General features: G+C 38.3%; 1 protein-coding gene across 1 annotated transcript in view; it reads right to left on the bottom strand.

Annotated features, from left to right (window-relative positions):
• Positions 1–12,719, bottom strand: part of Cfap44 (cilia and flagella associated protein 44) — a 93,454-nt gene that overhangs the window by 693 nt on the left and 80,042 nt on the right. Inside the window, exons 29-33 of the mRNA XM_076867016.2 lie at positions 11,155–11,285; positions 9,799–9,915; positions 8,642–8,843; positions 5,536–5,696; positions 2,840–2,974 (exon numbers count right to left, since the gene is read on the bottom strand). Coding sequence (XP_076723131.2) covers positions 2,840–2,974; positions 5,536–5,696; positions 8,642–8,843; positions 9,799–9,915; positions 11,155–11,285 — 746 coding nt within the window. The remainder of the gene's footprint in view (positions 1–2,839; positions 2,975–5,535; positions 5,697–8,641; positions 8,844–9,798; positions 9,916–11,154; positions 11,286–12,719) is intronic.

Here is a 12,719-nt window from a genome sequence, read left to right as displayed (position 1 = left end):
GTGGTGCTGAGGATCGAACCCGGGCCACACGCATGCCAGGCGAGCGCGCTACCGCTTGAGCCACATCCCCAGCCCGGTTCTGTGTTTTTAAGGGCTTGAAGCAGGGTAGAAATAAGTTGCCTGAAACCAAAAGTCCATGGTTTTTCCATTACCACTATATACCACTGTAACCAAGGGGAAATCGAAATAAATCCTCTTCCTTCCCTCGCTGTTAGATTACTTTAGAAACCACTAATTTTGGAGGTCATGTAGCTGAGCATTACATTATTAGTTTCCTAATAGTTTGACTGCACATAACTCCTCTGACTGAAGCCCACTAATGACTTGAAACCGTTGCCTTTCTCTGTCTCCTGTTCTCCATCAAAAGAGGCGTTTTGTGTCTTTATAATTAACTCTGAGATTCCTTATTCCTGGGAAATGAACTGAAAACACTTTTGTCATAAAACTTACTAATAAGTAACCTTTTTCTAGATTTACAGAACCCAGGACATCAGAGGGTCCTCAGATAACATCAAAATGTAGACCAAGGACTTGCTAACCTTATTCTTTAATTAAAAATTGAATAATGTTTAACTTGCAGGGAAATAATGTTTATCCAAAAAAAAATATAGGGAGATGAAGTTTGATTATCATCGCAAGGATGTATCAGCAGAAAATAAAGAGAAAAACACCCTCTGAGTGACGGAGGTGGATGGTGAGCCTGGATGCGTGACTCCATGCAGTCTTCCTGCTCAGTGCCCCTGCTCTTCCTTTCCCCTACAAAAACCCTTTGCACCCCTGACCCTTGAAAAAACTTATTTCTCTCCCCACCAACTTTCATCTCCCGTATATCGGCTTTTGAGCAGGAGCTGTCAGACTCAAGTCCGGTAACACTATGGCAGACCTTCACAGGAAGGGGCTGCCTAATACCCTTCTGCCTCTTCTCTCTTGCTCACTTTTATTTTAGAGACTGTGAAAGCTAAACACCAATCTCACCTAGTTTTTCTTTCAGTTAAGGGTGGCTAAGTGGATGTAAGCAGAAAAAGTTTTGCTTTCTTTCTTTGCTTTTTTTCTTTTCCTGGTGATAACTAGGGATTAAACCCAGGGTCTTACTCCTGCTAGTCAAGCACTCTACCATTAAGTTACATTCTTATCCCTACTTTTTAAAATTTAATTTTGAGACAGGATGTCACTAAGTTGCCCAGGCTGATCCTCCTGCCTTAGCCTCCCAAATAGCAGGAATTCCAGGTCATATGCCACTGTATCCAGAAAAATCTTTGCTTTCTTTTTAAAAGAGACAAAAGAGACTGGCACATAGATATGGAGCAGAGCTTAGAAGCCATCTTGTGACTTAAAAAAAAAAAAAAAACACTGACAGAATCACTGAGATACTGACCTTGACATCACAGACTCACTAAGCCAAAATACAGTCATCTCCTTCCAGACTTCTTGTCAAATGAGAATATATATATCTGCCAAGTGTTTAAGTCACTCTCAATGAAACTTTTGATTACTTGTGCTAAAAGCATGACTGATATGCCAACTCATGCCCTATCATTCCAATTGGTAACTTTACCCCCATTTTTCTTACCATATTCAATCAAATTTTGGCTTTTCTTACTTTGATATGTTTTTTGACGTTTACTTTTTTCATTACCAAATACCTCCACACTTTATTCCTAGATCATTATTGTAAGAAGCAATGGAGTCAGCTTTGGAGGCAGATACACTTGGGTTTAAAAACTAACTTAACTATGCATTACCTTTGAGAGCCTGAGAAAGTTATTTAACTTCTCTAAGCTTTGAAAAGTAGTGTTTTGAGGATTAAATGAGATATCCAATGTAAAGATGCCTTACATGTAAAGACATATGAAGTAAAAAATATATAGATTGGTAATTTTGTTTCACATTCAACTGATCTCCTGCCTCTGAGCTTTCCTTTTCAATGCATATGGACTTTAAAAAACACACCAAGTCAACCAATTTTATTGGCTGTTTAGTCCATGAAGATTTTGTTTAGGCATTGATTTTCTCAAACACTCCCTTGATACTTCACTCAAAAATTCTTCAATTTGGATAAAGGGCCCTTAATATCCAAATTCTAGTCTTTCTTCCAGTTCTAATTTCCAATTATATTATATCTCCAAATCCTTATTCATTCTCCACAGGAAGAAATCTTCCTACGTTGGAACTTATGTTTAGACTAATGATTCTTAAACTCTGGCATGCATCAGAATCACCTATAAAGTTTGTTAATGTGCAGATTGGCAGGCCTCCCATTCCACTCCTTTCTACACTCCTGACTCAGTAGCTCTATGGTATCAGGTTTCTAGAGGGCAAGGCTTGAATTGGGTAAACTTTCATTAAAAATCATTTACTTCATTCTGTTTAAATACTATGTTAGGCTCAATAAATATTATAAAATAGCAAGTTGAAATACACACAAAAAAATAGCAAGCATTTTAGCAAAGGAACATGCAAGTTCTCACAATTTAAGATGCCTGCTTTAGGTCAAATGAAATAACGATATTGGAAGTGAATGTTTACCATTAAACTCAGGGAGTGTATTGGTATCCTCATTTATTCCTAAGTTACCTCACCTTTCTAGGAGCAAGGCAAACCCTATAGATTAGTGCTTACAGAAGTTCATGGCACCCAGGAGACATCCAATAAAATGAGTCCTTCGAGAGCCCCACTCTAAGGTGGCTAATATGAACTCAGCATCCTCAGGGATGCAGGGGGCCTGGAAATGGTCCAAGATCAAGGTCTGTTTCAATTCCAGCATGCGACATTCTTGTGAATAGTCACCTTGGCAGAGCTCCCTCAATTCTGAAAAAGGCTATGAAGAGAAGGAACATACCTGCTGGTTCTGTAGTGTATTCAGCCGAGTATCAAGCTTCTTCTTTTCAATGCATAAGTCATTCATCTGATGAAGCTTTTTGGTGTGTTCTTTTGTCTTCATCATTATTTCCCATCGCAGTTGAGCAATCTTTTCCTACCAGGGCAGGAAGAAACAAAATAAATTAAGAGAATAAGAGAAAAAAATGTCCAGATTTGGTCAAAATCATCAGGCAAAAGGAGTGATATGTACATATGAAAATGTAATCAGAACTGGGTGTGATGGCACATGCCTGTAATCCCAGCGGCTCTGGAGGCTGAGGCAGGAGGATCAGGAATTCAAAGCGAGCCTCAGCAACAGCAAGGCACTAAGCAATTCAGTGAGACAAATAAAAGACAAAATAGGGCCAGGGATGTGGCTCAGTGGTTAAGTGCCCCTGAGTTCAATCCCTAGTACCCCCCCCCACACACAAAAAAATGTAATCAGAAGTCAATATAAAGATGTAATCTGCAGTAATGGTGGTGAGTCTGTTCTTATTAAACATAAGAAGAATGTAAGAATGCTCAAAGATAAAAGTAAGTAAAAAAAGATACAGATAGATATCCCTGTATCATTGAATAATAATATTAGTGTGGATACTGGTACTTATTAAACATAAGAAGAATGTAAGAATGCTCAAAGATAAAAGTAAGTAAAAAAAGATACAGATAGATATCCCTGTATCATTGAATAATAATATTAGTGTGGATACTGGTACTTACTACAAAAAAGGATGACAATTTAAGCAGAAAAACTCCCATTTAGTGCCCTTTCCTAGTCTATCTCAGGTAGGTGGTTTGAATAGACACATATCTATGTGTGTAATGGCTCTCTTCTGTTCTTGAGTTGCTTCAAAAAATTATTTTACATTGCACATATTATCTCCAATGTTCCCCTGATAGGGACCAGTTCAATTGACATGAACACCTAAACAACTTGCCTCTTCAAAGTACTGTGATCAACCTCAGATTGTCAAAGATAAGTCAGGGTCATTGGACAAGACAGCCCTAGGAACCTTTCCTTCTAGCCTATCTGCTGATAAGATGAGACTGGAAATTTATAAGCCCTCAAAAATGATTTGAGGGCTTATAAAAACTTCATTAAAAGTCCTGTCCTGAATCAAGCTGGAAGTGGGGTACCATTTCATCTCATGGATCAGGGAATGATATGTAGATATTAATATCTTCTAAGACCCTATAGCTACACAGTTGATGCCTTTTACAAAACTTATTATTTAGATGTGTTTTCTAATTTCCAAATTAGAACAGCATACCCAAACTATGCAATAATACAATGAGGATCATCAGAAGATAGCAGTTCCATTTTTAACACCTTCAGGGCATTTACACTTTAAAATAGGCCCCAAAGTAGGCCCTGTGATTGTATGTGTGTGTGTGTATGTGTGTGTGTGTGTGTGTGTGTGTGTGTGTGTGTGTGTGTGTTTTGCTGGGGATCAAACCCAGGGGCTCACACATGAGGTAAGCACTCTACCACTGAGTAGTAGAATACTCAATCTATTTTATTTTATTTTATTTTACTTCATTTTATTTTGAGATAGGGTCTTGCTAAATTGCTAAGGCTGACCTCAAATTTGTAATACTCCTGCTTCATCCACTCAGGTAGCTGGGATTACAGGCATGTACCACCATGCCTGGCTTGTCCATGGTCTTTTACGCCAGTTTGCATCATATTTATATTCACTTGTACCCTGAAACCATTAGCATAGATACTAGAAGGGAATAGAAGGAGTTAGAATGGGGCAGAGGCTGTAAATGGTCCCCTGACTGGCAACTCACTCAGAGGACTCCATATCCATTGTGCCATGCCACAGGACATAAATTCCCCCTTCCCCTTGTATGGGTAGGACTATGAAAGAAAAATATCTTAGAAATGTAGGCAGACTACTGAGACTCACTGAATGACACTACCAGTCTTCCACATTTCAGAAAGAGGCTTCGCATTCTCTCCCATTGAGGACATCTCTCTCTCTCTAGGTCATGCATGCCCCCAAAAGCTGCTCTTAGGGTCAGTTGACTATTATATGATATGTCATTGGGGGCATTAGGCCAGAAAGTGCAAAATGACCCAAATACACAGACACATGACCTCAATTTTCACACAGTGGAGGTATATGACCTCCCCCAAATGGGCAGCAGCTGTGTAAGCACAGGCCCAAAGACGCATGGCTACCTGCCACTCCAAGGTTTTGGTCCACTGCAAATTCTTACCTCCTGCCTGAACAAAAACTGGAAGCCTAATCATTTTTGTCACATTTTTGGTCCCTAGCTGATATGCTTGCCCCTCTCCCTGGGGTATATCTCTTTTCTTGCCCTTCCCTTCCCTTACAATGAACCTGCTCTAATAAAACATTCCTGTTTGCTGTCCTTCTGTTTCTGTGCAGGGTCACTGCCTTAATCTTAGGCCTTATTCCCAAGGACCAAGGATGGATCACTCCACAGTAGACTCTCAACCTCTGATAACAAAATTCAGTGCTGCAGCTATCACTTCAAAATAGACAAACTCCTCCAAGTGAGCAGGCCAAAGATCCTGCTAGAGCCAAGCAGGACTCACAGACCCATCTCCAGCTGCACAGATACTTCCCAGGAACCACAGTTTTTCAGAGCTCCCACTCGCCACCCAGATCCAATGAAAGAAAACTACCTGACCCTTCTCCTCACCTCCCATATCTTCATTTCCTTTGCATTATTCAGCTCTTTTCGAAGTTTTCTGATCTTTAGTTCTTCAAGTGTTGAATTAACAGAAAGTGTCTGAAGGGCTTCTAGATCTATCACCCGGCCAAACTTGTCAATCATTAGTTGACGGACGGTTTCTTCCATTTCTAAAAAAAAGACAGTCACTGTCTCAGGCTGTTCAATGGTGCCCATTATTATTAAATGGACACCAATAACAATAAAATTCTATGGAACATTTTTTGCAAGATGATATTTACGTTACCTGTTGATTTTTCTTCTGCATTTTTTTCACCTGCTAATTTTCTCACTTAAAATGTCTATTTCTGTATTGTCTTTTCATCTTCAAAATCCTATGTGAAATGGACTTATTTTTCCCAAATGGCAAATACATTTCCATCTGCCCCTCCTCAGACTATTAACAGGCTCCAATTGGTTTATGACCCTTTCCATTTTTTAAATTATTGATCTCTACAGCATCTAGCATTAGGTCGAGAGAAGGCACTTTATGAAGTCCATCATGTCCAAGTAAAAATTAAAATCCTTGCTGTGGTGCCCAAGGCCCTTCATGGTCTGCCCTACCCTGCCCATTGTCTCTCCCTCTTCCTTTCCTGGGCCTCTCCTTATTCACTCCACTCCTAATCTTAGAAAAATAATAGTAAATGAAATAATATGCTTCAAAGAGATACATATAATGTTTTTTTATATAAAGTCTTAAGGCAACATGTTGGTTAGGAATACATATAATTGTGCAAAAACATTTTTTAAAAAGAAAGGAATGCTAAACATAAAAATGGAAATAGTGGTTATCTCTGGGAATAGGAAGACAAATGGAATAGAGACAATGCCCGTAGGCAGGAGCTACAATATTGGTAACACTGTTGTCATTAAGTTTGGTGGTGAGTTCACAGGATTCATTTTGTTATAATACTTGATAACTTCTACATACATCCCATATACCAAATATTACAAAAAGTATTCTAAAAGAGAATTCTCTTTATACTATGCATCTCACACACTTATCTCAATTCCAGGAAGACTAAAGACAATGTGAAGAACATTATTAGTAAAGAAACCTATTAAAACCTATCTTTTTTTTAATTGACAAAAATTATATATCTTTATTGTATGCAAAAAGTTCTTTTGAAATAGGTATACTTTGCGGAATGGCCAAATTGAGCTAATTAACATACTACTTCACATACCCAATTTTTTGTATGTGGTAAGAACACTTTAAACTTATTCTCTCAGCCATTTCTAAGAAGATAATATGTTGGTGTAACTACAGTCATGTTGTTGTGCAACAGCACACCTGAACCTCTTCTTCCTGTTCCACTGAATATTATATTCAAGTCAATATCTTCCCAACCTCCAAACCCTACTTCACAAACTCTACTGTTTCTACGAGTCTAACTTTTTAACACTATACATATTAGTGAGATCTTGTGGTATTTGTCATTCTGTGCCTGATTTATTTCACTTAATATAATGTCCTCCTGGTTTATTCATATTGTCTAAAATGTCAGTATTTCCTTCTTTTTTAGGTTGAATAATATTCCCTTGTGTATAGACATTACATTTTCTTCATCCATTCATCTGTTGATGGACACTTAGGCTGATTTTATATCTTGGCTATTATGAAAAGTGTTGTAATAAACATGGGTGCGCATGCATCTCTTGGACATACTGATTTCATTTCCTTTAGATATACACCTAGTAGTGGGATTGATGAACTGAAAATTAACTTTATGATCTTGAAATAGGAGATGGTTTCTTAAAATAATCACAAGTCATTAAAATATAGATCAAATTCACCACTATTAAGATTTCAAACATCTGCAGAGATGGTAAAAAAGCATGCAACAAACTAAAAAAGATTCAAAGTAGATTTAATGGACAAAAATTTAAAATTCCTTAAAATTAATAAAAAAATATATAAAATAGAAATGAAAAATGGGCCAAAGCTATGATAGATTAGTTAGAGAAAGAAGACAAATAAATGGCAAATAACTGTGTATAAAAATGTTCAATTCACTAGTAATCGAGGAAATATGAATAAGAATCACAATGAAATATAATATTCACCAGACTGACAAAAACACTATAGTCTGATAGTGTGAAGGGTTGACAACAAGGTGGAGCTGGGCCACTTCTTCTACACTCCCAGGGGAGGATATGTTGGTTCACTATGAGGAGGCAACTTGGCAATACCTAGGAAAGCAGGAAGTGTACAAAACCATCCATAACCCAGGAATCCCAGTACTAGGGATTCACCTCCTCATGTGTGTGCACAGGAGAAGTGTATAAGATTTACTGTGACATTGTAATAATGAAAAATGAGAAATATCTAAATACCCATCAAGAGGAGACTGAAGAAGAAAATCTTTTTATATGCATACAATGGAATACTAGAGTACTAAAGTGAATAAATTAGCTGTAGTAAGATGAATAACTGGGCTGGGGATGTGGCTCAAGCGGTAACGTGCTCGCCTGGCATTCGCGGGGCACTGGGTTCGATCCTCAGCACCACATAAAAATAAAATAAAGATGTTGTGTCCACCAAAAACTAAAAAATAAATATTAAAAAAATTCTCTCTCTCTCTTAAAAAAAAAGACAAATAACTAAAAAGTCAGCTTAATAAGTGAACCACAAAATAAAAACATCATTGCAGAAATGTGTAAAGTGGTTCTACGTGCTGTGCGAGAACATATACATATGTGTAGGTGCACACCCTGCTTTAACCCTGGAAGGAGCAGCAGATGGCATTAGAAAGAAAAGGAGCTTCTAATACAACACGATGTTTTATTTCTTGAGTGTGGTAGTGGGTATGTGGATTATGATGCTATTCTATATTTTATCATACACAAAGTAAAACAGTCCTGTGATAAAGGATTTCATTTCAAATAGGACAGTGATCTTTTCAAAGTATCAGGAGAGCTGGTTGGTGAGGTAGGAAAATGAGAAGGTGAATTTGTCTCCTCTCTCAGTGGTTCTGACTCTATGATCACTATTTTCTAAGTTGGAGACTATTGCTTGATGGTTCCCCTATGGGTCCATAACTAATCCTAGCAATCCTTGGGCCCAGATACTCACTGCGGATGGTTTTTACCATCTCTCTCTTTTCTCGGATGAGCCGTTTCCGTCTCTCCCGGCATTCTTTGTTCAGTTTTTGCTGCCTGGAGTTCTCTTCATGGAGCTGTATGATTCGTGCTTGCAGCCGTCCCAAGGATTGATTAGAGAAGACCAAAGTGCCCGAAAGATCATGGGGTATTTCCCCAGATTGCATGTACTCTATCTGTAAAAAATAAAAATAAATGAAATAGACAAAGGTACAAAGTATAAAGTGGAGAAAGCCCAGGGAGAGAGCTGCCTTCTCTCACCCTGGGGTGAGAGATGGTTTCTTAAAATAATCACAAGTCATTAAAATATAGATCAAATTCACCACAATGCCCTTGGGCCTCTCTCTCTCTCTCACCATGAGTGACAATGACCAGGTAAACAGAAAGTTGGCAAATAGCAAGCCATATTATGCTTCTCTAAGGACAGCACATCTTCCCACACATATGTTGCCTACTGTCTACTGTGTAACGATGGAATTAACACTTCCTGCTTGGTGCTGTAGGCAAACTGCTAGAGAGGGCTCATCAGTTTGGAACAGGTTACACAGAATATATAGAAGGCTGATCCTGGGGGCGGGGGGTTTGTTTGTTTGTTCTTTTCTCTCCTAAAATACAGCTTTTTCTCTTAACCTGAGAAAAGAGGATACAATGAACCTCTTTTCCTCACTGATCTATATTCCTACAATTTAATATATTACAGTACAACATAATAACCTCAATAAATTAAAGTGTAAATGAACAAAGAGAGGGAATAAAGAAAAAATGTTTTCCTTGGGTCTGAGTAGAGATTAAATGAAGATAATTCTTCAGTTCATGTCTGATGTTTCAGGTGGTGTGATAAGCGACATGTGTACAACACTTCAACCTCCAGGCCATTTTATCCTTATATCATTTCTCTAGAGCTGAAATGATTCAACTTTTAAGGGGATAATGAGCCACAAGAAAATCTGTGTGTTTTTTGATGTTATGCTTTAAAAACAGTCTGTTAATAGATAAGAAAAATCCGGTGTCATTCTACAGTCCAAGGACCATAGTTTCCCCCGTTGGTGACCCACAGATGTTTTCTAGAGAAGCCTGGGTATGATGACTCTTCTGCTCATGCAGGGTGGGGCGGCCTCTCAGACACATCACCTGGTGGAGTTTGAGTGGTAACACAACCAGCAGTTCATTCAGCTGCTGCTGCTTCTCTCTCTGATAAGCCTCCAGGGCCTCCTCTGCTGCATTCAGATTCATTGCCACGATTTTTACCTGCAGAAAGTCCCATGTGAGAGATGCTGACAAGACTCAGTGAATGGAAACCTAAGTGGTAAATGAGGGAGGAAGTACAGGGCCAGAAGGGTGTCTTTGGCCAGGCTGTGGTTAAGGGCACCATTCCAGGAGTCTATATTATTCTCTTCCCACCAAGTTAGAATCCATATTACTTTTTCAATCATTCCTGTGTTCCCAGAACTGTATACTTTTTGTGAATAAGAGCTTAGAAGACACATCCTTGGCTAACTTTCATTTTCTACATGAAAAGCAGCCCTTGGCATGGAATCTTTGTTAAAATGATAAGAATTCTTGTTTGTTCATAATAACCTCAATAAATTAATGGAAAAAGTGCTTTAAATAATTAAACTACTAACTTCAGTATTTCTAAAGCATATGCCTTATCTCTAAGAAGCCTGGAAGTTTTCCAGATCGTTTTCTATTTGCAAGAGGAGACCAATCTATCAAAAATATTTCTATTTTTTTAATATTTCTAAATAGGAATCAAGTTGAATGATATTCTACTAAACAAGAACACCTCAGAGGGAAAGGGAACAGAAAAGGCAGAAAGTAATCAATATTATACCAGAAGTTTAGCTTTGTGATCTCCAACATGAAATTCATGCACCCCAGAGGATCAACAAAATGATCTGTTATAGTACAAATAGAAAATATCAGTTTCTATTTTGATTTATTTTTATTTTATTCTTGTGAATTAATGCTTTATAACATATAAACTCTACTAAAACAATATTTCCTAAATACAATTTGTAAATACTTACCAATTTATTGTGGGGGTGCTACTTTTTTTTACATATAGAATTACATAATCTAAAAAGTTTGGAAGCTGAGTGTAAGGGTACATCTAATCCCAGAGGCTCAGGAGGCAGGAAATCACAAGTTCAAAGGCAGCCTCAGCAAAAGTGAGGTGCTAAGCAACTCAGTGAGAGTCTGTCTATAAATAAAATACAAAATAGAGCTGGGGATGTGGCTCAGTGATAAAGTGCCCCTAAATTTAATCCCTGGTACCAATAAAGAAAAAAATAATTGGAGACCAATGATTAAGGTAAAGTCCAATTATTAAAAAAAAAAAAAAACCAACACCACTTCCTTAAGAAGAAAAAAAACCTGTTCATAACATTTGAAATGTTTGTCTCTGAGAATTCTTAACAATGCTACTGCTATGAAGTTGTAATATCATAGTTGGGAGAGAACAAATAAAAAGGCAGACCACCATACTTTTTTGGACAATGTATCATATTCCTTTTTGAGATTATCAACAGTTTTCTTTTCTTCAACTAAGGCCTCCTCAATGTCCAGTCTTTTTTCTCGAAGTTGAATGGCAAGTTCAAAAAGACCCTTATCACAATCTGAAAAGAAAGATAAAATAAAAAAGTAGCCCCATTTGTTAGGGAATGCAGTAGAACTAGAAATGTGAACTTTGGGACTTGGTAATTAAAATCTGTGTGTAGATCCATGGTAACACATATCCCCTACACTTATGGTTCCATTGTCCCAGGAAAAAATGACCAATAGTATTAATAATTAAGACAGTAATAATGACACTAGCACTGATATTCTGAACAGCACTCTGAACCAGACTTTATGCTCGGCCCTTTATGCACATTGTCTCACTCCAGGCTGGACCCTGCAAGGCGGGAACTATTTCCTTATCCTGTACACGAAAACCCTAAGTCTCAGCTGATATAACTACAATGTGACTAAATGGGTTTCAAGTGCATTATCTCTGTATTACTTCCACCATCACACCAAGGGCCACATGGATCCACCAAGTAATAGATCAGGAATGTAAAACATAATAATAAATGGTATCTGGAAACCATGTTTCTGGCCCTAGCTTCACCACTATGCTGGCCGCATGATATTGTCCAAGCTCTAATCCTGCTGGAAAATGGTTGCCATTCTGTGCTCTCCTCTATTATAATAATCTTAATATATATTATTATAATCTTAATATTATTATAATCTTAATAAGACTATGGTTTTCAAAAGTGAAACAAGATTTATAATTTGTTTGAAATTAAACTTTTGAAATTTTATTAAAACTTTATTTTAAATATCTAGAAAGTCAAATTATAAACCAAAGAAAATTATTTACTCTGCAGAGCCATTCATCTAGACTATAAGAAGGTTGATCCAGCTGTCCCAAATTTGTTTCACCATGGAAACAGTAAATATAAATGGCCAACCATTTCCAGGAAGCCAATACCAAGTACCTTTCCATAGAGGCTCCCATGGCCCCTCTCCCAGCCAGGCTTCCTTGGTGGAAGGGTGAGCGCAGACAGATGAAGGGAAGGCAGGTCGAGTATTAGTCATGTTTTCTTAACTCTGCTTCTATATTGCTTTACCTCCTCCCTGGCTTTCCTCTTTGCCTGCTCCTGTTCTTCCCTGAGGTTTCTGGTGGTGGAAAAGCTTGAGTCTTTGCAAAGCTAATGAATTGCCTCTGTGAGAAGCTTACCGGAGACTGGACCTCAACACAAACTCCATGGATGGCCTCTCAGGCCCTCTGCTGGCTTCCCCAGAGATAGGGGCCAACCCCTGCCCACTGGTGGCCTTCCCAACAGAGCAAACTTGAGCCTCCTGGGGCAGCCCTTCCTAGGCCCCTGGTTTATCAGGAACAAAGTCCAGGGCTCCCCTTTGGATGCTCGCCACAGCCTTCTTCTTCTTTCAACCTTGGCTCCTACTTGGGTACTCTAGGACCCAAGAGTTGCTGCGGCCTCCTTGGGAACATGGCAAAGCCAGGGTTCAGGCCCCCAGGACAGTTGGGAAAAGTTGTTCTAAAC

This window comes from Callospermophilus lateralis, chromosome 10 (genome assembly GCF_048772815.1).
Source record: "Callospermophilus lateralis isolate mCalLat2 chromosome 10, mCalLat2.hap1, whole genome shotgun sequence".
NCBI classification, from domain to species: Eukaryota; Metazoa; Chordata; class Mammalia; order Rodentia; family Sciuridae; genus Callospermophilus; species Callospermophilus lateralis.
The sequence above is the reverse complement of the archived record's forward strand: the minus strand, read 5'-3'. Positions and strand labels throughout refer to the sequence as shown.